This window comes from Oncorhynchus clarkii, chromosome 7 (genome assembly GCF_045791955.1).
Source record: "Oncorhynchus clarkii lewisi isolate Uvic-CL-2024 chromosome 7, UVic_Ocla_1.0, whole genome shotgun sequence".
NCBI classification, from domain to species: domain Eukaryota; kingdom Metazoa; phylum Chordata; class Actinopteri; order Salmoniformes; family Salmonidae; genus Oncorhynchus; species Oncorhynchus clarkii.
Genome location: NC_092153.1, coordinates 43,444,904 through 43,472,053, shown reverse-complemented (window position 1 = coordinate 43,472,053; position 27,150 = coordinate 43,444,904). Strand labels below are relative to the sequence as shown.

Below are 27,150 nucleotides of genomic sequence, written 5' to 3'. Positions count from 1 at the left end.
TGAAATGTCAGAATAATAGTAGACAGAATGATTTATTTCAGCTTTTATTTATTTCATCACATTCCCAGTGGGTCAGAAGTTTACATACACTCAATTAGTATTTGGTAGCATTGCCTTTAAATTGTTTAACTTGGGTCAAACATTTCAGGTAGCCTTCCACAAGCTTCCCACAATGGCCCATTCCTTCTGACAGAACTGGTGTAACCGAGTCAGGTTTGTAGGCCTCCTTGCTCGCACATGCTTTTTCAGTTCTGCCCACAAATTTTCTATGGGATTGAGGTCAGGGCTTTGTGATGGCCACTCCACTCCTTGACTGTGTTGTCCTTAAGCCATTTTGCCACAACTTTGGAAGTATGCTTGGGGTCATTGTGCATTTGGAAGACCCATTTGCGACCAAGCTTTAACTTCCTGGCTGATGTCTTGAGATGTTGCTTCAATATATCCACATAATTTTCCTACCACATGATGCCATCTATTTTGTTAAGTGCACCAGTCCCTCCTGCAGCAAAGCACCCCCACAACATGATGCTGAAACCCCCGTGCTTCACGATTAAGATGGGTTTCTTCGGCTTGCAAGCATCCCCCTTTTCCCCCCAAACATAACAATGGTCATGATGGCCAAACAGTTCCATTTATATTTCATCAGACCAGAGGACATTTTTCCAAGAAGTACAATCTTTGTCCCCATGTGCAGTTGCAAACCGTAGTCTGGCTTTTTATGGCGGTTTTGGAGCAGTGGCTTCTTTGCTTAGCGGCTTTTCTGGAAATGTCGATTTTCTGGATTTTTTTTTCTCATTTTGTCTGTCATAGTTTAAGTGTACCTATGATGAAAATTATACAGGCCTCTCATCTTTTCAAGTGGGAGAACTTGCACAATTGGTGGCTGACTAAACACTTTTTTGCCCCACTGTATATAGATACTTTTGTGCCTGTTTCCACCAGCATCTTCACAAGGTCCTTTGCTGTTGTTCTGGGTCACTGCACAAATTTCTTTTTAACAAACTATAGTTTTGGCAAGCCGGTTAGGACCTAAAACTTCTTAACTGGGAATATTGAAGACTCATGTTAAAAGGAACCACCGCTTTCATAAATGTTATCATGTTCTGAGCAAGAAACTTAAACGTTAGCATTTTTACATGGCACATATTGCACTTACTTTCTTCTCCAACACTGTTTTTGCATTATTTAAACCAAATTGAACATGTTTCATTATTTATTTGAGACTAAATTGATTTTATTTCTGTATTATATTAAGTTAAAATATACAAGTGTTCATTGTTCATTCAGTATTATTGTAATTGTCATTATTACATATAAATAAATAAATAAATAAAAATTGTCAGATTTTGGTCCTCCAATAATCGGTATCGGTGTTGAAAAACCACAATCGGTCGACCTCTAGTTTAGACTAATCCCAACTGTTGAAAAGCATATGCTAACCTAGAAGCATAGGGAAATAATGTCTAGACACATTTTACCAGGGGAGATTAAGTTTATGAATTGCCTGGCTGGGCTGTGGGACAGTGGAACTGTTAACAGGCACTACCCGGGGCTTGTGGTGAAAAACTTCCTGCTAGCAACCAATCAGCATCCATACAACCTGTTTTATAACAGATTTTAAGTCCTAATACCCCCCCCCCCCCCCAAGTGTCGCACCACACACACACAGTTCGACGTCTAAGATTTGAGGGGTGAGTGCTGCGTGTCCCGTCTGCCTCCCTAATGGACAACAGCTGGCAGCAGTGGGGGGGTCTCAGGGGCAGGCAGAGAGAGAGAGAGCGAGAGAATAGAGTGCCACAGACACAAGGTTAGCCTAGATTTGGCTCTCACCAGCACAGATAATCACATCACTGGACTGGGCCAGATCAGTGAAAAATACCAGAGTATACCACACACACATACACACTCAACCACGTCTGAGAGGTGCATGGTTTGCAAGCTACTCAGGAGGCACAATCCAACTATGGCATAGCCTCCACATCTCATCTACTGCATTGCCAAGAGGTCCTGTTTATTGTCTAGCTGTTCAGAGTGTGTCATGTTTAAAGAAACTCTCTGCGGGTTTGAGGGCAGATGGGCACTTCCATGCTTTCTGATCCACCTGCCTGAGCCTCAGACTGAACTGATAAACAAGCTCTGTCTGGCTCCTAGAAAATGTAGCCTACCTGTTGACTAGAATACCAATGAGGTGCTGACTCGTTCTCTCAGAGAGTCTGTTATCGTTAAGTTGGTCAGAACATGAGCAGAAACTTGATGACAATACTGAGTGGGACTGTTCTGATACAGCTGGTGCTGCTCAAGACATTTTAGACAACATGGCCCCCAGGCTTTACTTACGGTTAATTTCAGATGTGGTTGTCTGATTACGATGGGTACATTGATTATGATGCATGGCTGATGAGGTCTATTTGTGGAGAGGAGAGTGTTTTTCACAAGGCTGCTGGAGTGATTTACCTTGGAAACAGCACATCCTAGATATCAACCCTTTTACTTTCTCCCGCCCTCTCCCTGTCTCTCTATCCCTGTTCTGCAGGAGATAGAGAACCCACCGTCTCTCCCTCAGGGGGGACCAGTCGATCAGTAGGCAATCAATCGCTTCATAATATGGCATCATGTCGTAGCGCTCGCGCCACGCTCCAATCAATAGGCAGGCTGTGGTGAATGCTGATGACCTTGTAGTGACTCCACCCAGCACAGCTGGCATGGCTCTGGAGCTGCTGCATAAAGCTAGCCTACTCACTCACTCTTACAGAATCAATGCCAGTCACACTCCACAGGAGAGGAGGGATTGACATGCTCACGTTCAGCAGCATCTGGATGATGAGACACTCAAAAAAAAACTTAAGTGACTTGACAAGGTTTGAGCAACTTCATATCAATGGCAGTTCTCAATACCCTTGAGGAGCCTCACTTGTACTCTCAGACTGGCGCCCGAGGTCACTTTGCAACAAGCACTCAAACACACCAAAACTATTTGTCTCCAACGGCAGTGAATATTGTCGCCAATCAATCACAGGATTTGGCAGGACGCATGCAGACCAAACACTCGTAAACGGGTTCTCACCGCAGCCCGCGTCTGACGGGCCCAGAAATAATTTCCCGTGGCAGGTTAAGCTGTCAGCAAAGTGCTGGAGGTAGAAAGTGAGCATGATTGATTGATTGATTGATTGGCTCACCGCCTCCTTGGCCCATCACCCCAGACCCAGAGATTTGTGTCAGACGCAGCAGTGCTCAGCCCAGAGAGAGGGAAGCAGCAGGAACAGCCCCAGTAGTTAAGCTGTGATTCAGTGCCAGCTGTAACTGAGCCATGGAGTTGTTGCCAGCATGATCGGAGCGCTGCTCCCTGTTGGCCTGCCCTGTGGTGCGCTTACTCTACAGTGTATTATTACACTTACCAGCTACGTCACTGCTGCTCTGAACACCACCACTCTGACCCATTAACACGGCTGGCTGGCTGGATCCACACCACTGGGCTGGCCACACTCACCTTGCTGGTAGGCAGGAAAACAGCGCCACTGCATCTGTTCCAAGCCACTTCTCACTGAGAAACACCAGATAATCGGTCTAGGCTATTCCTCCTTTTCACACCTCCATAGATAATGATTGTCTCTGCTGACTGCCCCTTAAATTCCCCTTGATATGGGGTGTGGATTCTTACCCCACAGGCGGCTATGAAATGACTGTCATCAGCACTAAACACTAAACCCAGGCAGACTGAGACCTATGGTTATGCTGCCAGCCACACCCACTATATTGTCAATCATAAGAGGTACATCCAAGGAACTACTCATGCATGTCAACATTAGCCTCCTACCTGAAGAGCATAGCAAGTGGAGACCTAGAGATGCCAATTACATACTGTTGAACTTAAAACCAAGCAGTGTTGTGACAGAATTGAGATAGAGTACTTCTGTAGAGACAGACACAGAGAGAGGGGTGATCATGCGACCACAGGAAAGCCCTCATTAACACGGCTCTTTATTTTGAGTGATAATTGGAGGACAGGCTATTACTCCCAGCCAGCCACAGACCCAGAGCATGCAGCAGCGGCAGCTCAAAGAGAGAGGCCCAGACAAAAAGGTCCCCTCTAACAGGGACAGCCAACTGTAGTCAGACTATAAGATTTCATCTGAATCTAAAAAAAAATGTTTAAAAAAAAATACTGTGCACCTGAAGTTAGGACTACATGATAAATCGTATTCAGATCAAAATTGCGATTTTGACATGTGCAAATATCCATATCGCAAGAGGCTGCAATTTTCTCCTTTCTTTGACACTTAACACAAGAAAAACTAGACTATGGTACCACCTCCAATGAGAGGCGCTAGACTCCGTTCACTCACCCTCTACATGCACAGAGGATGCTGACCAATCACAAGCGGGCTCTCCCACTCTCTGCACGGCATGCACATGCTGGCCAATCACAAGCATCCGAGCTGGTGAGGAGAGAAGGGGCTTCACCAAAGACAGTACAGTATGAGGTTCAGAAACTCTGTGGCTTTACCTCAGTGTGTGTCAAACATGAATGCTGCAAGTACTAATTAAAATTTCAATTTGGTGCCAAAGAAGGGCTCATCTTCAGCAGTATTTTGGCAAAAATAACCCCGAGCTGTGGTGACAAGAGGCAACACAACAAATGTATTCAATCATTTGAAGAATAACCACCCCCACTTTGCACAGTAAAAAAAAGTATTAAAAACAAAAAGTGCCTGGACAGCAGCAAAGCCCCTAAACCACATTCAACAACCTATGTTAAACAGGCATCGATTGTCCATGTATTTTCAAGTGTAACGTCCTATGAAAAACTTCCTGCAGACACACAGAAATCAGAGGCCATCACATATCCAAAGACATGGTTCCTATTTACACTGTCAGCAAAGACGGCTTAAAAAATAATATAAACAAGCTGGACAGGACATACAAGATTCCATCTTGCACATATTTCTCAAGTCACCACCCCAACACTGTATAACAAAATTAAAAAGGGTAAAAGTTGAAACATGTCGAGTCGATTGACTGGACCAGACAGTTTTTGGACACAGGATGCACTTTGCAATTGGTAGGCTACGTGTTACATGTTATGGCACTTTGACTCATCATTTCAATTATAATAATTATAGGGCATACTTATTCATAATTTACACACTAACAAGTTTCCTATTCCATAACCAGCCTATTGCTTGCCTGAATAAACAATTATCTTAGGTAATTTAAGAACTAAATGGTAAAATAAGAAATAGGACCTAATGATATTAATTAATAAGTGCTGGGATAGAGGAGCACCATTTTGATGATCATGTTAAAAATGTATTTTAGTTAAGAGGTAGGTGTAATAATACAATGTATTATCACAGTACCAGTCAAAAGTTGACAAAGAAAAACCCTTGAATTAGTTATTTTTACTATTTCCTACATTGTAGAATACTAGTGAATACATCAAAACTATGAAATAACACATATGGAATCATGGAGTAACCAAAGAGGTGTTAAACCAATGAAAATATATTTTCTATTTGAGATTCTTCAAATAGCCACCCTTTGCCTTGATGACAGCTTTGCACAGTCTTTGGCATTCTCTCAACCACCTTCATGAGAAATGCTTTTCCAACCGTCTTGGGAGTTCCCACATATGCTAAACACTTGTTAGCTGCTTTTCCTTCACCCTGCGTTCCAACTCATCCCAAACCATCTCAATTGGGTTGAGGCTCGGGTAATTGTGGAGGCCAGGTCTCCTGATGCAGTACAGCATCACTCTCCTTGGTCAAATAGCACATACACAGCCTTGAGGTGTGTTTTGGGTCATTGACCTGTTGAAAAACAAAGTGATAGTGGGACTAAGCGCAAACCAGATGGAATGGCGTAAACCAGATGGAATGCCTTATCTCTGCAGAATGTTGTGGTAGCCATGCTGGTTACATGTGCCTTGAATTCTAAATAAATCCGTGTCACCAGCAAAGCACCCCCACAACATCACACCTTCTCCACGCTTCACGGTGGGAACCACACATGCGGAGATCATCCGTTCACCTACTCTGTGTCTCACAAAGACACAGCGGTTGGAACCAAAAATTTGGACTCTAAAACCAAAGGACAGATTTCCACCAGTCTAATGTCCACTGCTTGTGTTTCTTGGCCCAAGCAAGTCACTTCTTCTTAGTGTCCTTTAGTAGTGGTTTCTTTGCAGCAATTCAACCATGAATCCCTGATTCACAGTCTCCTCTGAACAATTGATGTTGAGATATGTCTGTGACTTGAAATCTGAAGCATTTTTTGGGCTGTAATTTCTGAGGCTGGTAACTCCAATGAACTTATCCTCTGTAGCAGAGAACTCTGGGTCTTCCTTTCCTGTGGCGGTCCTCATGTAAGCCAGTTTCATTATAGCGCTTGATGGTTTTTGCGACTGCACTTGAAGAAACTTTCAAAGTACTAGAAATTTTCAGAATTGACTGACCATGTCTTAAAGTAATGGGACTGTCATTTGTCTTTGCTTATTTGAGCAGTTCTTGCCATAATATGGACTTGATATTTTACCAAAAAGGGATATCTTCTGTATATCACCCCTACCTTGTCACAACACAACTGATTGGCTCAAACTCATTAAGGAAAGAAATTCCACAAATTAACTTTTAACAAGGCACACATGTCAATTGAAATGCATTCCATGAGCTGGTTGAGAGAATGCCAAGAGTGTGCAAAGCTGTCAAGGCAAAGGGTGGCTACTTTGAAGAATCTGAAATATAAATAAGGTTTTGATTTGTTTAACACTTTTTTGGTTACTACAGTACATGATTCCATGTGTTATTTCATAGTTTTGATGTCTTTACTATTATTCTACAATGTAGAAAACGGTAAAAATAAAGAAAAACCCTTGAATGAGTAGGTTTGTCCAAACTTTTGACTGGTACTGTATGTAGCCTATAAAACAATGTTGAAAAAGATTATTAGTTTCATTTGGTTTTGTATTCAGTTAGCACAGTATGTATTTATAGGATCTCATTTTACAAGTTATTTTCTCTACCCTGACACGGTTTTACCATGTCTGATGATATTACCAAGTTTTCACCCAAGTGTTTGAAAATCACAATCTGTGCCTCCCCCCCAAAAATAAATGTTTTGCTATTAGACATCGTGCAGCCCTACCTGGAGTGGAGAGCAGCTCCAGACTGCAGCACTGTCTGCATGACTCACTGCTGGCTAGAGCCAAGGGCATTATTAAAAACATTGAATTAAACATTCCTCCAGACACAAAATCCTGCACCCCCAAGGGGGATGCCCCTGCATGCCTCCCCATGCCCCCGGGTACTCAGTGAGCACAGTGGGCCCCAGCAGAGCCCCCCGACAAGGCAGCTGAGCATGACATTTCTTTCCCACGGTGATGTACAGTGACAACTATTTGGGACAGTTGACAAAAGAGAAACAAATCAATGAAAATCTTAAAAACAAAAAATGGGGAAAGAAATAAGTTCCTCATCCTTAAAAAAAAAAAAAAACTAGAACCCTTTAACCTAAACCAGTGTGGGGCTTCTGAGTGTGTGTGGCCTCCCACTGTGAGATATTCCCTCCAATGTCTGACCTCCAGGCTACAAATTGCTTCCCATCAGGGTGATTGACAGCCGCCATTGTGACAGCACTAAGCATGCATGAGCTCCCTCCATCAGAGGCTCCATGACACAGTCCTCTTTGTATCACTTGTGCTCTCTCAGCCCTCGCTTTCCCTGCTGAATCATTATCTCTTCACCTCTAGTCAAATGTATCATCCACTTTGTCTCCAGTCCCCATTCTAAATATGTAGCCATTGCTTCCCTGCTATACCTTTTCTGTGCTGTCAATTACACACTGTTTTTCACTCTTCCTTGCCTTATTATTTCTCATTCCGTGGCTCTCACCTCAAGCTCCTCTCTCTCCCTGTAGTCTCCTCTGTGTCAGTCTGCCTCCCTGCTATGTGAGGGGTGTCTGCCAGTGTCTGTTGGAACCAGTCACCCTGCAGCGGTCATGCGTTGTCATACTTGCTCTTGTGTAAACATGGCTCGTTTCAAATTAGCACAACAAGTCATCAAGCAATACTGCTCAGGGGGACACAGTGGTTGACAGCAGGCGTTTCATGTTGTACAGTGCATTCGGAAAGTATTCAGAACCCTTGAAAAACTGAAATATTACATTTGCATAAGTATTCAGACCCTTTATTCAGTACTTTGTTGAAGCACCTTTGGCAGTGATTACAGCCGAGTCTTCTTGGGTATGAAACTACAAGCTTGGTACACCTGTATTTGGTTTCTCTCATTCCTCTCTGCAGACCCTCTGAAGCTCTGTCAGGTTGGATGGGGAAAGTCACTGCACAGCTATTTTCAGGTCTCTCCAGAGATGTTCGGTCGGGTTCAAGTCTGGGCTCTGGCTGGGCCACTCAAGGACATTGAGAGATTTGTGCCGAAGCCACTCCTGCGTTGTCTTGGCTTTGTGCCTTAGGGTCATTGTCCCGTTGGAAGGTAAACGTTCGACCCGGTCGGAGGTCCTGAAAGCTCTGGAGCAGGTTTTCATTAAGGATCTCTGTACTTTGCTCCGCTCATCTTTCCCTCGATCCTGACTAGAGGTAGACCGATTATGATTTTTCAACACCGAAACCGATTATTGGAGGACCGATTAAGCGGTCAAATTTTTGTTGTTGTAATAATGACAATTACAACAATACTGAATTAACACTTATTTTAACTTAATACATCAATAAAATCAATTTAGCCTAACAAATAATGAAACATGTTCAATTTGGTTTAAATAATGCAAAAATAAAGTGTTGGAGAAGAAAGTAAAAGTGCAATATGTGCCATGTAAGAAAGCTAACGTTTAAGTTCCTTGCTCAGAACATATGAAAGCTGGTGGTTCCTTTTAACATGAGGCTTCAATATTCCCAGGTAAGAAGTTTTAGGTTGTAGTTATTATAGGAATTATAGGACTATTTATCTCGAAACCATTTGTATTTCATTAACCTTTGATTATTGGATGTTCTTATACGCACTTTAGTATTGCCAGTGTAACAATATAGCTTCCATCCCTCTCCTCGCCGCTACCTGGGCTCGTACCAGGAACACATCGACAACAGCCACCCTCGAAGCAGCGTTACCCATGCAGAGCAAGGGGAACAACTACTCCAAGTCTCAGAGCGAGTGACGTTTGAAACGCTTTTAGCGCGCACCCCGCTAACCATTACACATCGGTTACACCAGCCTAATCTCGGGAGTTGATAGGCTTGAAGTCAAACAGCGCAATGCTTGACACACAACGAAGAGCTGCTAGCAAAACGCACGAAAGTGCTGTTTGAATGAATACTTACGAGTCTGCTGGTGCCTACCATCGCTCAGTCAGACTGCTCTATCAAATCATAGACCTAATTATAACATAATAACACACAGAAATACGAGCCTTAGGTTATTAATATGGTCGAATCCGGAAATTATTATTTCGAAAACAAAACGTGTATTCTTTCAGTGAAATACGGAACCGTTCCGTATTTTATCTAACGGGTGGCATCCATAAGTCTAAATATTGCTGTTACATTGCACAACCTTCATTGTTATGTCATAATTACGTAAAACTCTGGCAAATTAGTTCACAATGAGCCAGGCAGCCCAAACTGTTGCATATACCCTGACTCTGCGTGCAATGAACACAAGAGAAGTGACACAATTTCACCTAGTTAATATTGCCTGTTAACCTTTCGTTTAGCTAAATATGCAGGTTTAAAAATATATACTTCTGTGTATTGATTTTAAGAAAGGCATCGCTGTTTATGGTTAGGTACACATTGGAGCAACGACAGTCCTTGTTCACGAATGCGCACCGCATCGATTATATGCAACACAGGACACGCTGGATAAACTAGTAATTTCATCAAACATGTGTAGTTATAACTACTGATTATGATTGATTGATTGATTGTTTTTTATAAGATAAGTTTAATGCTAGCTAGCAACTTCCCTTGGCTTCTTACTGCATTCGCGTAACAGGCAGGCGGTTAGCGCGTTGGACTAGTTGTAAGGTTGCAAGGTTGAATCCCTGAGCTGACAAGGTAAAAATCTGTCATTCTGCCCCTGAACAAGGCAGTTAACCCACCTTCCTAGGCCGTCATTGAAAGTAGGAATGTGTTCTTAACTGACTTGCCTCGTTAAATACAGTTGTTTTTTTGTTATATATATATATATATATATATATATAAATAATCCTGACTAGTCTCACAGTCCCTGCCACTGAAAAGCATCCCCACAGCATGATGCTGCCACCACCACCATGCTTCACCGTTGGGATGGTGCCAGGTTTCCTCCTTATGTGACACTTGGCATTCAGGCCAAAGAGTTCAATCTTGGTTTCATCAGACCAGAGAATCTTGTTTCTCATGGTCAGAGTCCTTTAGGTGCCTTTTGGCAAACTCCAAGCGGGCTGTCATGTGCTTTTTACTGAGGAGTGACTTCCGTCTGGCCACTCTACCATAAAGGTCTGACTGGTGGAGTGCTGCAGAGATGGTTGTCCTTCTGGAGCTATGTCATAGTGAGGTTCTTGGGCACCTCCCTGACCAAGGCTCTTCTCCCCCGATTGCTCATTTTGGCCGGGCAGCCAGCTCTAGGAAGAGTCTTTGAGATACCAAACTTCTTCCATTTAAGAATGATGGAGGTCACGGTGTTCCTTCAATGCTACATACAAATGTTTGTTAGCTATCCCCAGATCTGTGCCGCGACACAATCCAGTCTCGGAGCTCTAGGGACAATTCCTTTGACCTCATTACTTGTTTTTTGCTCTGACATGCACTATCAACTGTGGGCCCTTATATTAGACAGGTGTGTACCGTTCCAAATCATGTCCAATCAATTGAATTTACCTTAACACTTATTTTAGTATATTTGCAAAATATCATTATTATAGTGTGTAGATTGATGAGAGAAAAAAAAAAAGTGGGAAAGGGTTCCGAATGTAGATAGTAGGCTGGACACGACATTTTTAACAACGTTCTTTTCTGATAAAAACTAGTTCATTGCATCCCCCGTGGAGCCCAGTTCCATAATATGACCATATTTCCCAGCTGCTTGCCGTCATTTTGAAGTAATCGCGAAAAAAACAGGCCTTATTTTAGTGCATTTCTCACCCTGCCAGCTCCTATTAGTTATTTTGAGCACCGTGGCACCAACTCACCTTCTGAACTTTCTATTCCCAGCTTATTGTTCAACGTCACAATGACTGCTTCGCTATTGTTGGCAATATATTTAGTTTTTTTCATGTCGGGTGTAACCGGTGTGAAATGGCTAGCTAGTTAGCGGGGTGCGAGCTAATAGCATTTCAATCGGTGACGTCACTCGCTCTGAGAACTTGAAGTAGTTGTTCCCCTTGCTCTGCAAGGGCTGCGGCTTTTGTGGAGCAATGGGTAACGATGCTTCGAGAGTGGCTGTTGTCTGTGTGTGCAGAGGGTCCCTGGTTTGAGCGAGTAGAGGGACTGGAACTATGTTACACTGGCACTATTTTAAAATCAGGATAATCTCTTTGTAATTACGTAAATCTGGGCAGAGAGCTCGTTTGTCATCGATCGCTAGACCAGAAGTCTGAATTTTTTTTTTTTTATAGAATTCTTAGCATCACTACTGTCAAAGCAGGCTCTGCGAACGTTAAATTCAATTAAATTTGCTATGGGCTCGCGCTAGTGATCCAGTTTAGCCAACGTTCTTAAGACGTTTTTCAGCCTTGGGCAAAATTTGACCCATTCTATTGTCCAGCCTATTGATAGCCAGAGCAAATTTACGAAAGCACTCAAATATCCATTGAGAAAGCACAACGACTATACCATTTAGCTAAGAATGACGAGAATAATCAAGTCAATAAACGTTGGGTAGTTAGATAAACTTGTTAGTATATTAACTATAGGCTGATGTATGACTACTAACGTTAGGCAGCTAGCTAACATACCGGCACATACTGCTGTAATGATATGCTGTGGTTTGTAAGGACAGCGTTGCTAACAAATTGTCAGCCAACATAACGTGTAAGGTAACGTAATTGAAGTCATTACTTTATTACATTGAGTAGCAAGCTACCCCTTGGTCGTTAGTGCAAATCTGGTCTGTGATAGGCGGGGGGTTCACACCTCGCTCCGCTATTAGGCTATTCTTTAGTAAAGGTTGAATAGTCTATTGTTCAGCTATTAGCCCTCCTCTCCAAGTTGCAACAAATTGCTGTTCCCATCGCATTCCTTTCCCTCTTTCACGCGTCATCATTCTGCTCCCGAGTGGCTCGCTTGTGGGCGTGATGGCAGGATATGGTAGCATCTTCGGTTGTGCGTCAAGAATTCTGCATATAGTAGCACGTTTGTATGAAGGTGTGGTTATTCATAGGCAAATTGTTATATGCTATGGAGGTAGATGTATTTTTGTAGAGAGCAAAACCTTTATTTTCAATCAAAAAATAATTGTTCTGAAAGCAACTTTTTTCCGACACAAAGTCAGTCAAAGCGGACACCTGCGAAGATGGCATCGATGGTATTGATGTATCCTAAAAATGGCATCTGCTGCTTTAGATTGAACGGTCATCTCATTTATTGTTTACATATCTATAAAAAAAACAAGCCGCTTTCTTTACTTTCAAAGAACGAGCTGACTAAGGGGTCGAAAATGTAGTTATTGCCAGATGTTCACTGTCCAAGGAACAGGCCGTGGAGGCTTTATGGCTGGCAAGTGTCCACAACCAGAGGTAGTTAAAATGTTGTGTTATTTTTCTCCATCTCTGCCTGTCTTGTTGTACATGGAACCTGTCTCACATGGATAAAAAAAAAATGTTTACCTTAAGATGTCAGCTGCTAATTTTCAGATTTACACCACATAAACACAGCCATTTTCACCGGACTATCTATTGCAGCCAATTCATGATTTTCCTGGGGGTTAGCCTTGCAATAACCAAGTGGTGAGTCACATAGCCCTCTATATTTAATTGTTTCAGGTACACTCTGATAGGTGTCTGCGTCACATACAGTATCTTCTATTGACATTATCTTTATTGTTTGCCATCATGTGTCTGTTTTTCAGCATAAAGTACTCTGTAGCCACCAGGTGAGACCACACAATAGCATTCTCTTCACTTCATCCCTCTGCCCCTTCTCCCTAAATCCTCTAGGTTATATCAGCTGTTTTGGTGAACCCCTCCCAGATCTGAACAGGCTGACAGAGGGCACAGCATGATCATAGGTGAGATGTCACTTGGTCGGGTCAACAGGAAGTATTATTAAAGAGAGATGTTTTAGTCCCAGAGTTAATGATCCAAGGCCAGTTTTGCATTTCACCTTCTGATTTAAGATGAGTGTCAGAATTTTAAAAAACATGCTCTAATCATGCTCTCTCTCTATCCATTTGTCAATCGTCTGCAGGTATGTTTTGATGTGAGAGAGGAAGCCAGTCCCATCCTCACCACCTAACCCGCTCTTAAGATAACCGTCGGGCCAACTGGGGGCCCAAGGCTGGTTAGGAGACACCGCAATTGTGATGAACTGAGAGAATATTAGGGTAGCACTGTAATTCATGAATCATATTCTGTCTCCCGCTGTTCTTACCTCTTTCCCTTCTACACCTCTCCCCACCTCGTCTTTCTTCCGCATTTTATAATGCACACCATATGTGCATTGAAGTACAGATTGAACTTGTATTTATAAATATTACAATTCTCATAAATGCATTATAATTATGTAATTATAACACCTGGATAATGAACTTCTTTCAGTAAAGCTTTTCACATTCTCCACTGGTTGAAATACTATCCTGTGTCCTCAGATTAAATGCAGATGAAGGGTGTTATGCATAGTTTTTTCTGTATATATGAACTACAACTCAATCATGTTACAATGTGTAATCATTGATGTCCCAGGAGCAGCAACACTGTTGAAGTGTATAATTGTAAAACATTCATGCAGACACAGCATTATTCAAATAATGGAGTTTGATATAACTGAAAAATAATGTCTCCGAGATTCATACCTGAACCGCACCTTTATTTGCCAAGGAAGAGTACATGATCAGTGAATATATTCAATGTACAGGCTACAATGTGGGAATCTCATACGTGGTAATAACTACAGTACATGTGTATATAGGACTTGCATCCTTGGCACAATAAAGTTATTATAATCTACTCTATCCATAGGCTTCATTAATGCCATTCAGACTTGAAATTGATACAACAACTATAATAGCTGTGGTTCATTGATTGGTATGAATATTAGTTCAGAACTAATGTTTTAGGGTCCATACACAGATTGGCTACATACTGTAGCTAGCTACACATCCATAGGCATACAGTTATTTTTATTCTTCACTACACAATAAGCAAGTAAATAGTTAGCTAGCTGTGTTACTTCAGCTGCATTGCAAGGCAAGTGTATACAATTGTACATTACATTTGCAGTAAATGTTTTAGCTAGCTAGATTCTTTACATCCACTGTTTCACAAGATGACAGCCTGGTTTGCTGGTTCTCAGGAGTCCCCTAAAACATTACACACAAATTAATTCTCCTAACACTAGCAAGCTGGCTAATGTTAGATAGTCAGATAACTTGGGACCCAAATGCATAACGAGTGCTCCAACTCCCCCTTGTGGTGGTCTGGAGCATTGAACCCGTGACGCTGGGTACCTCCAAGTCCCGCAGTGCAAAGCTCGCAACTTTTAAAGGAGGTACCACTGTAGCACACTAGGGGTCTTTCAATCACCAGCGAGTGAATGAACGCGTTCTTCAGATCAGAGCCACACGTGAACATTTGTTATTATTTGCTAGTTAAAGAGTTATTAGCCCAGTTATAGGTAAGTATAGGTCAGTAATGGGAAGCTACTGCTTCCAACAAGAGCACAAAACATGTAGGATACATTTCAAGTGGTCTTTGAAAAACCAGTCAGGTAAAAAGCTTATGCCTTAATTAAAGAGGCAGTGTTGTATTTTAAGACAGGCTTGAATATGCAAATAAGCCAATAGGCAGAGGGGAAGCCTACATTGTCTAATTCACTATATGGTAATAATAATTTGTTGTATTTTGTAAAGTGATTTCTTGCGTCATACAACAAGGTACAAAGCAATTTACAGTCACCCATTTGGCCCATGGTATTACAGACAAGTTTAAAAAAAAACAAAAAAAAAAACAATGTCAAGCCCTTCATAATGATTTATATATATTTTTTAAAGTATGCAATGTAGGCCTGCATTGAACACCACATATAGGCTACTGTGGGCTATATCATAGAAATCAAAAGCTATTTCCAAGTTAAAAATGTTATGTGATTTGCTCCATTGGTTTTGTTGGTAGACCTACATTATGCTCAAATAGCCACAATCACCTATTGGCTACTGTCTAAAACTAAGGGTACAGCCTCACTGCAAAATTCTCACAACATTCAAGTTTCTGCTCACAAGACCTACACTGCTCAGTGCCCCAAAAAATTACAGGTAACATTGAGGACGTCACAAATTTGCTTTGATGGAAATACCACAGTCAGTCTCCCAATTACAAAATATTCTATACACAAAAGACAATCATGTCACAATCTTACCTGAATAAAAATACCATTTAACTTGCCTAGTTAAATAAAATAAAATGTATATATTCTTCCCCAGATGACACTACCGCTGAGCTGTTTCTTTCCCCGTCTCGTGTTGTGACAGACACGGATGGAGTTGTGATCCAGAGGGATGGCCATGGTGGAAAGAGGCATGTGTGAGGGCCAGCCCAGCTCTTACCTTCCCTTAGCTCCCTGGGTAATTATGTGCTCCATTCTGTCATCCCCCAGGAGACTCTTGGCTGAGTGAACACATCCCCCCTCCACAGTCCATCACGCACAGCAGCCCCCCCCCCTCGTCCCCGTCACAGCACGACCGGGCCCAGCCACTCCAGCCCACACTGTTGTATCCCGTATGCTTCCCCTTGTCCCTCCGTACCCTCCGAATCTCCCTTGTCCCTCCGTACCCGCCGAATCTCCCTTGTCCCTCCGTACCCGCCGAATCTCCCTTGTCCCTCCGTACCCGCCGAATCTCCCTTGTCCCTCCGTACCCGCCGAATCTCCCTTGTCCCTCCGTACCCGCCGAATCTCCCTTGTCCCTCCGTACCCGCCGAATCTCCCTTGTCCCCCCGTACCCTCCGAATCTCCCTTGTCCCCCCGTACCCTCCGAATCTCCCTTGTCCCCCCGTACCCGCCCCCCGTATCACTCACATTCTCTCAAATCTCATGAAGTAATTAAATACTCTGAAATCCGCCAATTAACACATTAAGATTAGGGCCTACCTGCTCATGCTTAAGGATTAATGCAGATGCTGATAATGATTTATAAGCATAAGCCTTTACAAATACAAATGGAGTGTGCAAGCACGTCCTTCTTAAGTAATTCCATTAGTCTTGACAATGTGTTAATGTGACAGCGGTAAAATCCACAGATTATAATGACTATGGCTGGGCGATATATATCGTGTGATGATAGAAAAATATCTATCGTTTCATATTATGCACTATCGTTTATTTCATGTCGCAAATCTTACTCTTTACGGCAATATTTTTCATCAATTGGAAGGAAATTTGCAACACAAACAAACATGGAGGACAGTGAACGTGACATCGGAGCTCGTACCTGAAAGAGTGGCTCCTTTGGTCACATGGACGTGGTTTGGGTATGAAAAGTCTGACACGGACCAGAAAACCATCCTCTGCAAAATATGCCGCAGGCCAGTCCCGACAATAGGCTCAAAACACGTACGCAAGAATCATGTGAAACAGTACAGAGAAAGTCTTTGGATGAGAAACAAAAAAGTACAGTCGAGTGCTCAAAACGTTGCAAGAAACTTTTGCCCGCGGCAAACCATATGGCAAAGAATCACAAAAGACGGAAGGAGGTAACAGCTGCTGTTACAACTTACATCTGCAAAGACATGGCCCCAATTTACACGGTGGAGAAACAAGGGTTTCGTGAGTTGGTGCTAACACTCGACCCAAGGTACCAAATGTAAATTGATATGTGACGCGTATTAATGCCAAAATAACATGCAACAGGCCAATATTTATGTTTTTTGCACCTATAATTTAAGTGTTTTCTATTTACCTTTTTAGATTAATATTTTATTACACGCTTAATTTAAAATTTGCTAAAAGGTTCTAAATAAAAGGAGAAATAAGAGTAAGAACCTTTTATTTGTTGAGTATAATTCAACATGTAATAAGAAATAGGCCTTTACATGTGGTCATTTTATATAAACTATTTATTCATTGAATTTACAGAAAATGTGCTATATCGTGATATGAAATGACCGATTTTGGCCATATCGCCCTAAATGACTATTCCATCATTTTAACAGACACGCACTTAGGTGAAGCATATTCTTGCAGAGCAGAACATTTGTGAGTGTGCTAGTTCAGTCAGTGCTACTGCAAATTTCAGTTTAACACCATCACACTAAACTGACAAACATCTGGACTAGAGGTCGACCGATTATGATTTTTCAATGCCGGTACCGATTATTGGAGGACCAAAAAAGCTGATACCGATTAAATCGGCCGATTTAATTTATATTAAAAATTATTTTTTAATAATGACAATTACAACAATACTGAATTAACACTTATTTTAACTTAATATAATACATCAATAAAATACATTTAGCCTCAAGTAGATAATAAAACATGTTCAATTTGGTTTAAATAATGCAAAAACAAAGTGTTGGAGAAGAACGTAAAAGTGCAATATGTGCTATGTAAGAAAGCTAACGTTTCAGTTCCTTGCTTAGAACATGAGAACATATGAAAGCTGGTGGTTCCTTTTAACATGAGTCTTCAATATTCCCAGGTAAGAAGTTTTAGGTTGTATTTATTATAGGACTATTTCCCTCTATACCATTTGTATTTCATTAACCTTTGACTATTGGATGTTCTTATAGGCACTTTAGTATTGCCAGTGTAACAGTATAGCTTCCGTCCCTCCAAGGGTCAGAGCGAGTGAAGTTTGAAACACTATTAGCGCACGCTAACTAGCCAGCCATTTCACTTCGGTTACACGAGCCTCATCTCTGGAGTTGATAGGCTTGAAGTCATAAACAGCACAATGCTTGACGCACAACAAAGAGCTGCTGGCAAAACGCACTAAAGTGCTGTTTGAATGAATGTTTACGCGCCTGCTTCTGCCTATATATCTGTCAGATACTTAGATACTTGTATGCTCAGTCAGATTATATGCAACACAGGACACGCTAGATAATATCTAGTAATATCAACCATGTGTAGTTAACTAGTGATTATGATTGATTGTTTTTTTATAAGAGAAGTTTAATGCTAGCTAGCAACTTACCTTGGTTTACTGCATTTGTGTAACAGGCAGTCAGTCTCCTTGTGGAGTGCAACGAGAGAGAGACAGGTCGTTATTGCGTTGGACTAGTTAACTGTAAGGTTGCAAGATTGGATCCCCCGAGCTGACAAGGTGAAAATCTGTCTTTTTGCCCCTGAACGAGGCAGTTAACCCACCATTCCTAGGCCGTCATTGAAAATAAGAATGTGTTCTTAACCGACTTGCGTAGTTAAAAATATATATATTTTTTTAAATACATTTTTAAAAAGGCAAATCGGCACCCAAAAATACAGATTTCCGATTGTTATAAAAACTTGAAATCGGACCCGATTAATCGGTCGACTTCTAATCTGGACATCAAAATGTTGATGCTAAGCGTCAACAGGTTACAGTCTGCATACCAAACAGTAGCCGAGTTAACGCAATTCTAATAATTTGGTTTGGAATATGAGAATCACCAGCGCGACGCACAGCAGTGAGCCAAAAATCCTACATCTGCACAAACATGTCTGGAACAAAGTGGCAAGCAACAATCAACAAGCAACGTCACGTCCCCCAAAACCACAGCCTGAGGCGTCACAACAACCAAAGAGCATTAGCACCTGATCCCGACCATTAATCAAGTCAAAAAGGCCCAGCCAGGACCTGGAGCAGCTCAAGGTGCAGCGTACCAACACACAGCACAGCCATCAGGAAAACTGTACTGGTCCAGCAGCAAGATGTCACAATCTAGCACTGATTGGTTTCATGTGCTGGCTACTTTCGAAATCGATAGCTGATCACTGCTGTCAGGCGTACGCTGCTAACGCAAAGATGTGCCTCTTCTGGTATAAGAATGCTTCAAAAACGTACTCCAACTATTAACAGCAGAACTCGGGAGGTCAGGTCACAACACACACAGTGCTTTCTTGTTGGAGAACCAAAGTGAGTGCAGTGGCAGTGCACAAATTTAGCCTACTTGGGCATTGTGTGAGATTGGGCCTCCCCATGCATGTTGATATTGCCGAGTGTGGTCTCAGTGCCAGCATCGGTCTGTGGTGGTAAATATACAGCTACAAAAAATATAGATAAATAAGTAAATAGTTTTGTCTGCAGCTTGTCATAAGGTATTCTAAATCAGGCAAGCAAAAACGCCATACTTCCTTAAAGGGTAGGAAACACGCAACACAGTGTAGTCAAAGACTTAGTAACTTAGATATAGGTAACCAGATCATGACTACATGTGCAAAAAGTTGTTACATATTCAATATTTCTTAACTTATTTCTGGATATCTTCTAAACTACCCACAATGCACTATTTCTCAACATCAAGTGGAGGATCTGCTTTGTGCTACTGAGCAGCTAGCTCAAGCTGGCCAACGTTAGCCACTAGCGATGACAGCGTGTAATTACATTCCAAACCAAGTGTTGGCGGTGGTGAGCTACAATCCACCAAACGCAGGAAGTGTGATGTAAACAAGAAGTTGATGGGGCATGTGCGGCCATGAAGCATGCTCTTCACAGACTTTGTGGCTGTGTTATCTATTTGGAACCCGTTAGCATGGCAGGCCCTGGTGCCTTCTTCCCGTGGGCTCAAATCAATACAGAAAATCAAATTTTGTAGTACCTCGTCTGTTCTCCTTTTTGTTTTGTCAACTTTTCAGCATATTCCCTGTTTAGTACGCTATAGGAGTTGTGTAACTTTTCCACCTTGGCTTAGTGCTAGCGCGATAGCTGACGGATATCTGGAATCTATCCATTTGGGATTTCCCTGAGACTCTCCATCAGCCAGTGAAGCACCCACCTCCTCCTGGCTTTGGTAGCTAACTCAGATCCAAAAATAATTATGCATTTCCAAAACTTTGGTTTACTTTAATGTAGCTGTAAGCTAGGTGTTGATAGCAACTGGCTGACTCGTGTAGTGCTAACATAACATTAGCAGGCAAGTAGGGCTAACGTTAGCAGGCTAGTTGGCTATCAGCCTTGAAAGCTGGTTTGTAACAATAAATTAATTTAGTAATTGCTTGTAAGTTGCCTGAAAATTACACTGAAACCAGTATTCATGACCGCAAACGATTTGGTTTAATTTTAAGTTATTTCTGTTAGAGTTTACATTATAGAAGAAAGGCCGGCTTGCCGGGTCCTCCATATAACATCACCTTACGGAATAATATTTTCCGACATGACTTCGGCATTCTGATCAGTTTTATGTAATAACTCAAACAATAGAAAAGTGAGGTGTGACTTTGCATTAAGACTTTTGAGGTGTATACTAATTCAAATACATATGCTACGTTTATGCTACCTACCCGAGGCTGCCGAGCGGTCTTGACGATGCATGGAAAAAACAGCTAGATTTGTTAGCCATGTCCTTGTTCAGCCACGACTCTGATAAACATAGAATATGACATTTCTTTAGGTCCCGTTGATAGAATACTATCGAACAGAGCTCGTCCAGTTTGTTCTCTAGTGGCTGTACGTTTGGCAATAGAACGTAGGGTATAGTAAATAGTCTCGTCTAGATGCCAGCTCATCTGCCTCTCTTGCTTCTTCTTTCAAATCACAGAGATTAGGGCCTGGTCAGGAGTAGGGTTGGGTGGTATCCCGGTTTTCATATCGTCATACCATCCATCATTCTCTCACCCCGGGAGATGCATGTGTACTAAACTGGTAATAATAATGCGAGTCAAAAAAAAATGCCCAAAACCCAATTGGGGGTCTATTACCAGAATGCTAACAAAATTAGCACAAGTAATAGCAAATTTCCATGGAGCCTGCTAGCTAAATGTGATAAATTGCAAAGACAGGCAATCCAGCTCACAAAGTTTTACATAAATAGGTAGGAGATACCGAATGTCATTTTTGGTGAGTTTAGACATTTACAAGCGAATGTGAACGAGAGAAAGTTGAGACGCATGCAGTACTGGCTCTCGAGCAGCATGTCTACACCAAAGATTTTATAACTAACCCCATCTGTGTCAACACACTGTGTCTGTGTGGCGTCTGCTCTGCTTGGAGAAGAGGGGGGCGGAGCAGGTGGGCCGAGAACAGAGAGGAGAAAAAAAATGAAGGAAATCAACATAGCAATGGCAGCTGTACAGATAACTCATGCAAAAGGCTTTGACTTCTCCAACATGGCAGAAAGCTAAAACAATATGATGCCCCGTCACCTTATTAATTCAGCCACACACTTAGATTAGGCCTGGTTTGCAGTTGACGTTCCAATTCATACCAAAAGCGTTTGATGGGGTTGAGGTCAAGGCCCTGTGCAGACCAGTCAGGTTCTTCCACACCGATCTCAACAAACCATTTCTTTATGGACCTTGCTTTGTGCACAGCGAGCATTGTCATGCTGAAACAAAACTGTTGCCACAAAGTTGGAAACAGAGAATTGTCTAGAATGTAATTGTATGCTGTAGCGTTAAGATTTCCCTTCACTGGAACTAAGGTGCCTAGCCAAACCATGAAAAACAGCCCAAGATCATTATTCCTCCTCCACCAAACTTTACAGTTGGCACAATGCATTGGGTCAGGTAGCGTTCTCCTGATATCCACCAAACCCAGATTCATACACCAGACAGTGAAGCACGATTAATCACTCCAGAGAACGTTTCCACCGCTCCAGAGTCCAAAGGTGGTGAGCTTTACACACCACTCCAGCCGATGCTTGGCCTTGCGCATGGTGATTTTAGGCTTGTGCACGGCTGCTCGGCCATGGAAACCCATTTCATGAAGCTCCCTACGAACAGTTATTGTGCTGATGTTGCTTCCAGAGGCAGTTTGGAACTGAGTGTTTCAAACGAGTACAGGCGATTTTTACGCACTACGCACTTCAGCACTCACTGGTCCCGTTCTGTGAGCTTGTGGCCTACCACTTTGCAGCTGAGCTGTTGTTGCTCCTAAACGTTTCCACTTACAGCAATAACAGCAATTACAGTTGACAGGGGCATCTCTAGTAGGGAAGAAATTTGACGAACTGGCTTGTTGGACATGTGGCATCCTATGACGGTGCCACGTTGAAAGTCACTGTGCTCTTCAGTAAGGCCAATCTATTGCCAATGTTTGTCTATGAAGATTGCATGGCTGTCTTCATATGGTCACATGCCACAAGGCAACTTTGAAGCCAGAAACTGTCAATAGGCTGGTGTTCCTGGCACAGAACTTGTGAAGAGGGAGGCAGTGAATTGTTACATGTTGAACTGAGAAACATAGACTGTCTGGTGAATGCTTGAAGAAGTTAGTTTGAAAAGGTTTACAACTTGAATTCATAATGTCCAGTATTATGCTGAAAAAACAGACTGCACTTATATTTGGCAGGACAAAGCTTAAAAAATAAGTTAATTTTCTTTACATCATGAATACTTTAAATATTTGTTTTATTTAATTGTACTGCATATATATTTAACTCATACCTTTGCATATGTTTCGTGTTTGCACAGGTTTACCATAGAAAAAAATAAAGTGCAATGCTTTCTGTTTCTATAGGATTAAAAGCAATATTTTCTAATTTATTAACTTTGAAGGGCTCATAAAAAGTTTGTTTTATTAAAGTACAGTATATCGTGATATATCGTTATCGTCCAGAAAGTGGAAAATATTGTGAAATAAACTTTAGTTCATATCGCCCACCCCTACCACAAAACACACACTGTTAAAGTGTGAATGATTTGGCTGAGAGCATACTGCATCAAACAGAGAGAAAATATGCCTAATTAGTACTCATTACAATAAGAGCCAGGCTTTCAACAAGCAAACAACTGCATCAAAGGTTAACAATTCAGATCAAATGGGAATGTGACAACCCACTTCAATGATGTCATGCGATTTCATTTACCAAATAGAGGCAATTGGGCTGTTGCCAAAAGCTCCATGGTAAGGGGCTTGGACATACTTGTCATGACATCCCCTCATTAACATAAAGCATGCTAACCCCCACTGTGACGTACCAGTCAGTATCTGTTAACTTGCCCGGGCCGTACCAAATCTGAACCAATCAGACGTAGATGTTTCACAAGTTTGGACAGCACAGTAGAGAACAGTATAATGTACTATATTCTACATAGGCTATCTACTTTGCTGCACTGTGATGTCCAAAATTGTGAAACATGGACGTCCATGATTGGTTCCGATTTGGTCTGGTACAGACCAACCAAATGTGGTCTTTGTGACACAGGAGGTTGGCGGCACCTTAATTGGGGAAACCGAGCTCATGGTAATGACTGGAGCGGAATGGTATCAAATATATGGCTTCCAGGTGTTTGATACCATTCTATTGGCTCTGTTCCGGCCATTATTATGTGCGGTTCTCCCCTCAGCAGCCTCCTGTGCCTTGGGAGCAGAGCTCATTACAACAATAGCCAGTGTGTAGAATAATACCCAAATACGCAAAAGAAGGCTATTACATATTTGTACCTATTCAGGATACATCACCATGAAGAGAATTATATTCATTATAATGCATTTCTCTATAGTACAGATAAGGGACCTATGACGTAATTAAGTTGCAGTCATTTCGTTACCAGATGTAAATTCACCTCCTATAGTTGAATAACCAAAATATTTTTTTTCAAACTCAAGGTATCATGTCGTAAAATCTGAGTGAGATTCTACCGTAATTCTGTTACCAAACTTTGCATCTACACAGTTCTTCCAGTAAATGTGTTATGACATTCTCTGTGTAACTTGATCAAAGTAGGTCTTGTGCTTAGAGTTGTATGGTTTGTTAAACTTTGAAATCAATATTTTTTGCTTAGCATACATTTTAAAACAAAAAATCTGAGTCAAAGCATAATTCCGTTAATGTGGAATTGCCCAGTACACAACACACATTTCGAATAGCAGTAAACCGGTCAGTGTTTTCCCAGTGGCAGACCAAAGGTGTCAGCAGAACACTCATTCTAAAACCACAGCTGGAAAGGTTAGAGCATGGAGGGACTCTTCTGCAGGCTCACAAATGACTCATCTATCTCTAGATTGTATCTATCTCTAGATTTCATCAGGCAGCTGATGATAAGTGCCTGTAAACTCACACTGACAACTGATCAGCAGTACCAAGAACTCAGGCTGGAGTGATAAACATGAAATTTAAAGGGAATCACGTAAAAAATTCTGAATGCATATCGTGATGATGTCATCTTAGTTTCCCATTGCAGTGACAGCCCAGAAATAGGTTTCTAATGTGGGGGGTCATTTCTCCCACTCTGCTGAGAAGTATTTATGCTCCACTCATACAGGAGTAATAAAGGCCTAGTGCACTAATTTGGTGGGGGAGAGGGAACAATCCCATTTATTTGTATATATATTTATTTTTTTCAGGGGGTGCTGCAGCACCTCAGCACGCCTAGCTACTTCCCACAGCTATGCCAACTACTGATGTTTAATCCTACAGGTAGCCTAAGTGATATATTCTAACAGATGTTTCAAGCTACAGATGTCTTGTTTCAATCTGGTGATACTAATGTCAAATTCAGAGATTCACTTGGGAGCTGCTTTATTCTAGCAGCTCCATACAGCTATTATGAAGAAGTAAGGTCCCTCATTCCCACCCCATCCCCCTCTCTGGCTACCAACAGCACACCTAGACGACTCAATTCACTCACTATCCATACAATAATGAAATGCATGGCCACACAATGCAACATGCCTACGTCAATCAATAAATCAAAGTATTATTACGGAAATTGGTAGACGATTAATGTTGATTTCAATCAATTGCAATGCTTTACTGCAGGAGTAAAACAACACCCGTTCAGACATACCTTGTGGATGTGCCCTTCCTCACATCGCATATGCTGCATTTAAAAGCCTCTGCACTGTTCTTGAAGGTGCAGACGCTACAGTCCCAATATCCGTCGTCAGCACTTGGTTTAGCTTGTCTTTTTGGCCTTAGAAATATAAAATGTAAAGTCAAGTTAGTTTATTACATATAATTAATTTGATAATGACTGTTAGTGCTGACGACATGCAATACCCCCTAAATTAAAAATCGGCTAACTTAAACCTATACAGAAGAAACAAAAATCGCTGTCAGGTTATCCATTCGAATCCCGAATAACCTACGCAGCGCGAGTTTCTCGAGTAGATCAGTCGCTAGCTAAAATCAAGGTCCTTGCTATCTGGGATCCTTGGGACGTCCCTATCCCATTGAAGTTGACGTTTAAAATGGTTATGGTAAGGGTTGTTATGGTTGGGGTAGGAGTTAAGATTAGGATAGGGATGACCCAAGGATTCTGGATAGCACTAACCCTAGAATCAAGCGACCTAGCTCGAATTTCGGTTAGCTAGCTAGCTAACGTTACAACATTCGATTGTATCGCGGCTTAGCCTAATGTCTGTTCGGGGCTAAGCATGTTAACTAGCAAAACGAATGTCAAATAATGTCCATTCGACATTGATCTTCGAACGACTTCTGTTGACATTGAATATAATTTTCTAGAATGGCAGGCATATCCACTGAAAAATTCCCTTTGTCTGAGAGTGACTGGTAGAGAGTAGGGAGCGAGAAGCCGCCATAGTGCCTGTGCACTATTCTAGCTCTGGCATACAAACTGAAAAAAGGGAGAAACACTCCTTGAGAAATCATCCGAATATCAACCGCAAACGCCATGGAATTATCGCAAAACAAGTCTAAATCGACACAAAACCGACTGGGGTATACGGTTAAATACCTGGTAGGGCTTTTCTTGTCGCCCATGGTGAAGAACTGTCTTCCAAAAGAAGAAAAGGTCTTCAGTAATAATCAGTAATTGTTGTAGGTTCTGCGCGGAGGATCCAGATAGAACCGCTGCTAAAGCTGGCAGTTAAACTCGCATTCAGCGGCAGGGCGACTGCACACCGCGTGACTCCAAGACGCCCAATCACCGCATGCCTCTGTTTAAAAGTCTGGTTGGAAATAAGAGAAATAGGTAGCTCGCTATATATTTCCCCGAAATATTCTGTATCGAAATGAGATGATGCGGTTTATAGTCGAAATTTAGGAATAAGAGTGCCAGCCCAATGTATTCACAGGTTTCGTGAGTGTCATACTGTGCAGTACCACAGCATGAGCTGGTGTCATTCATTGCATTTTATCCCTACACACATTGAAGATGTAGCTGGTGGAGTTCATCTTGGAACACAGGTGCATAGAAAGTTATTCCCCATCATCCCTTTTCAATCGTGACAGGTGTAAGAGTCAAAATGTCTAGGACTACTAATAAACCAAATGCAAAAATGTATGTTGAGTGCTATCAGAGCAGTCCAGTCAATTTAGCCTGTAGGGCTTTTGTCCCTATCATACCTGTCCGTGAGATTAGCCTACTGTCTTTGCATTAAGACGGACATGTTTCAGTTGTTTCATCTTCTGTGGTTGTAGTGTGCCCACACTGCCTAACATTTGAAAGGACTCAAGGAAATGGGGATTGCCTTATGTTTCAAATAAGACGTAGAAGAAAGAAAGGATTACCTCAGACACTAAACATTCACCTTGAATGATCATTTGTATTTAGATTACAAATATTCACCTTACTCATCATTTCCAAAATTCCAGACATCCTGGAGGACCCCCATGAAGGCCTCCCTCCCTCCTGCACAGGACAAGACTCTCTGTGTAGGAGATGAAGCATGAATCGTATAGCCTCATTAGCCACTTGCCATGGCTCCTGGTCCTATATGTATGCACAAATGACTAAATCGCTTTGGATAAAAGTGTCTGCTAAAGAGCATATATTATTGTGAATCTCTCCCTTCTATCCACCAAGTGGAGAGGAGAAGATACGATCACTTCTGCTGTGTCACTGTCATTCTTATCACACCGGCTCTGCCCTCTACCCAGTGAATATACACTCTTAGAAAAAGGGGTTCA

At 41.9% G+C, this 27,150-nt stretch overlaps 1 protein-coding gene across 1 annotated transcript in view; it reads right to left on the bottom strand.

Annotated features, from left to right (window-relative positions):
* LOC139413347 (RING1 and YY1-binding protein B-like) overlaps positions 1-26,201 on the bottom strand; it is a 40,078-nt gene extending 13,877 nt beyond the window's left edge. The window contains exons 1-2 of the mRNA XM_071160594.1: positions 25,976-26,201; positions 25,067-25,192 (exon numbers count right to left, since the gene is read on the bottom strand). Coding sequence (XP_071016695.1) covers positions 25,067-25,192; positions 25,976-26,001 — 152 coding nt within the window. The 5' untranslated portion in view covers positions 26,002-26,201. The remainder of the gene's footprint in view (positions 1-25,066; positions 25,193-25,975) is intronic.
* Positions 26,202-27,150: the final 949 nt, after the last annotated feature.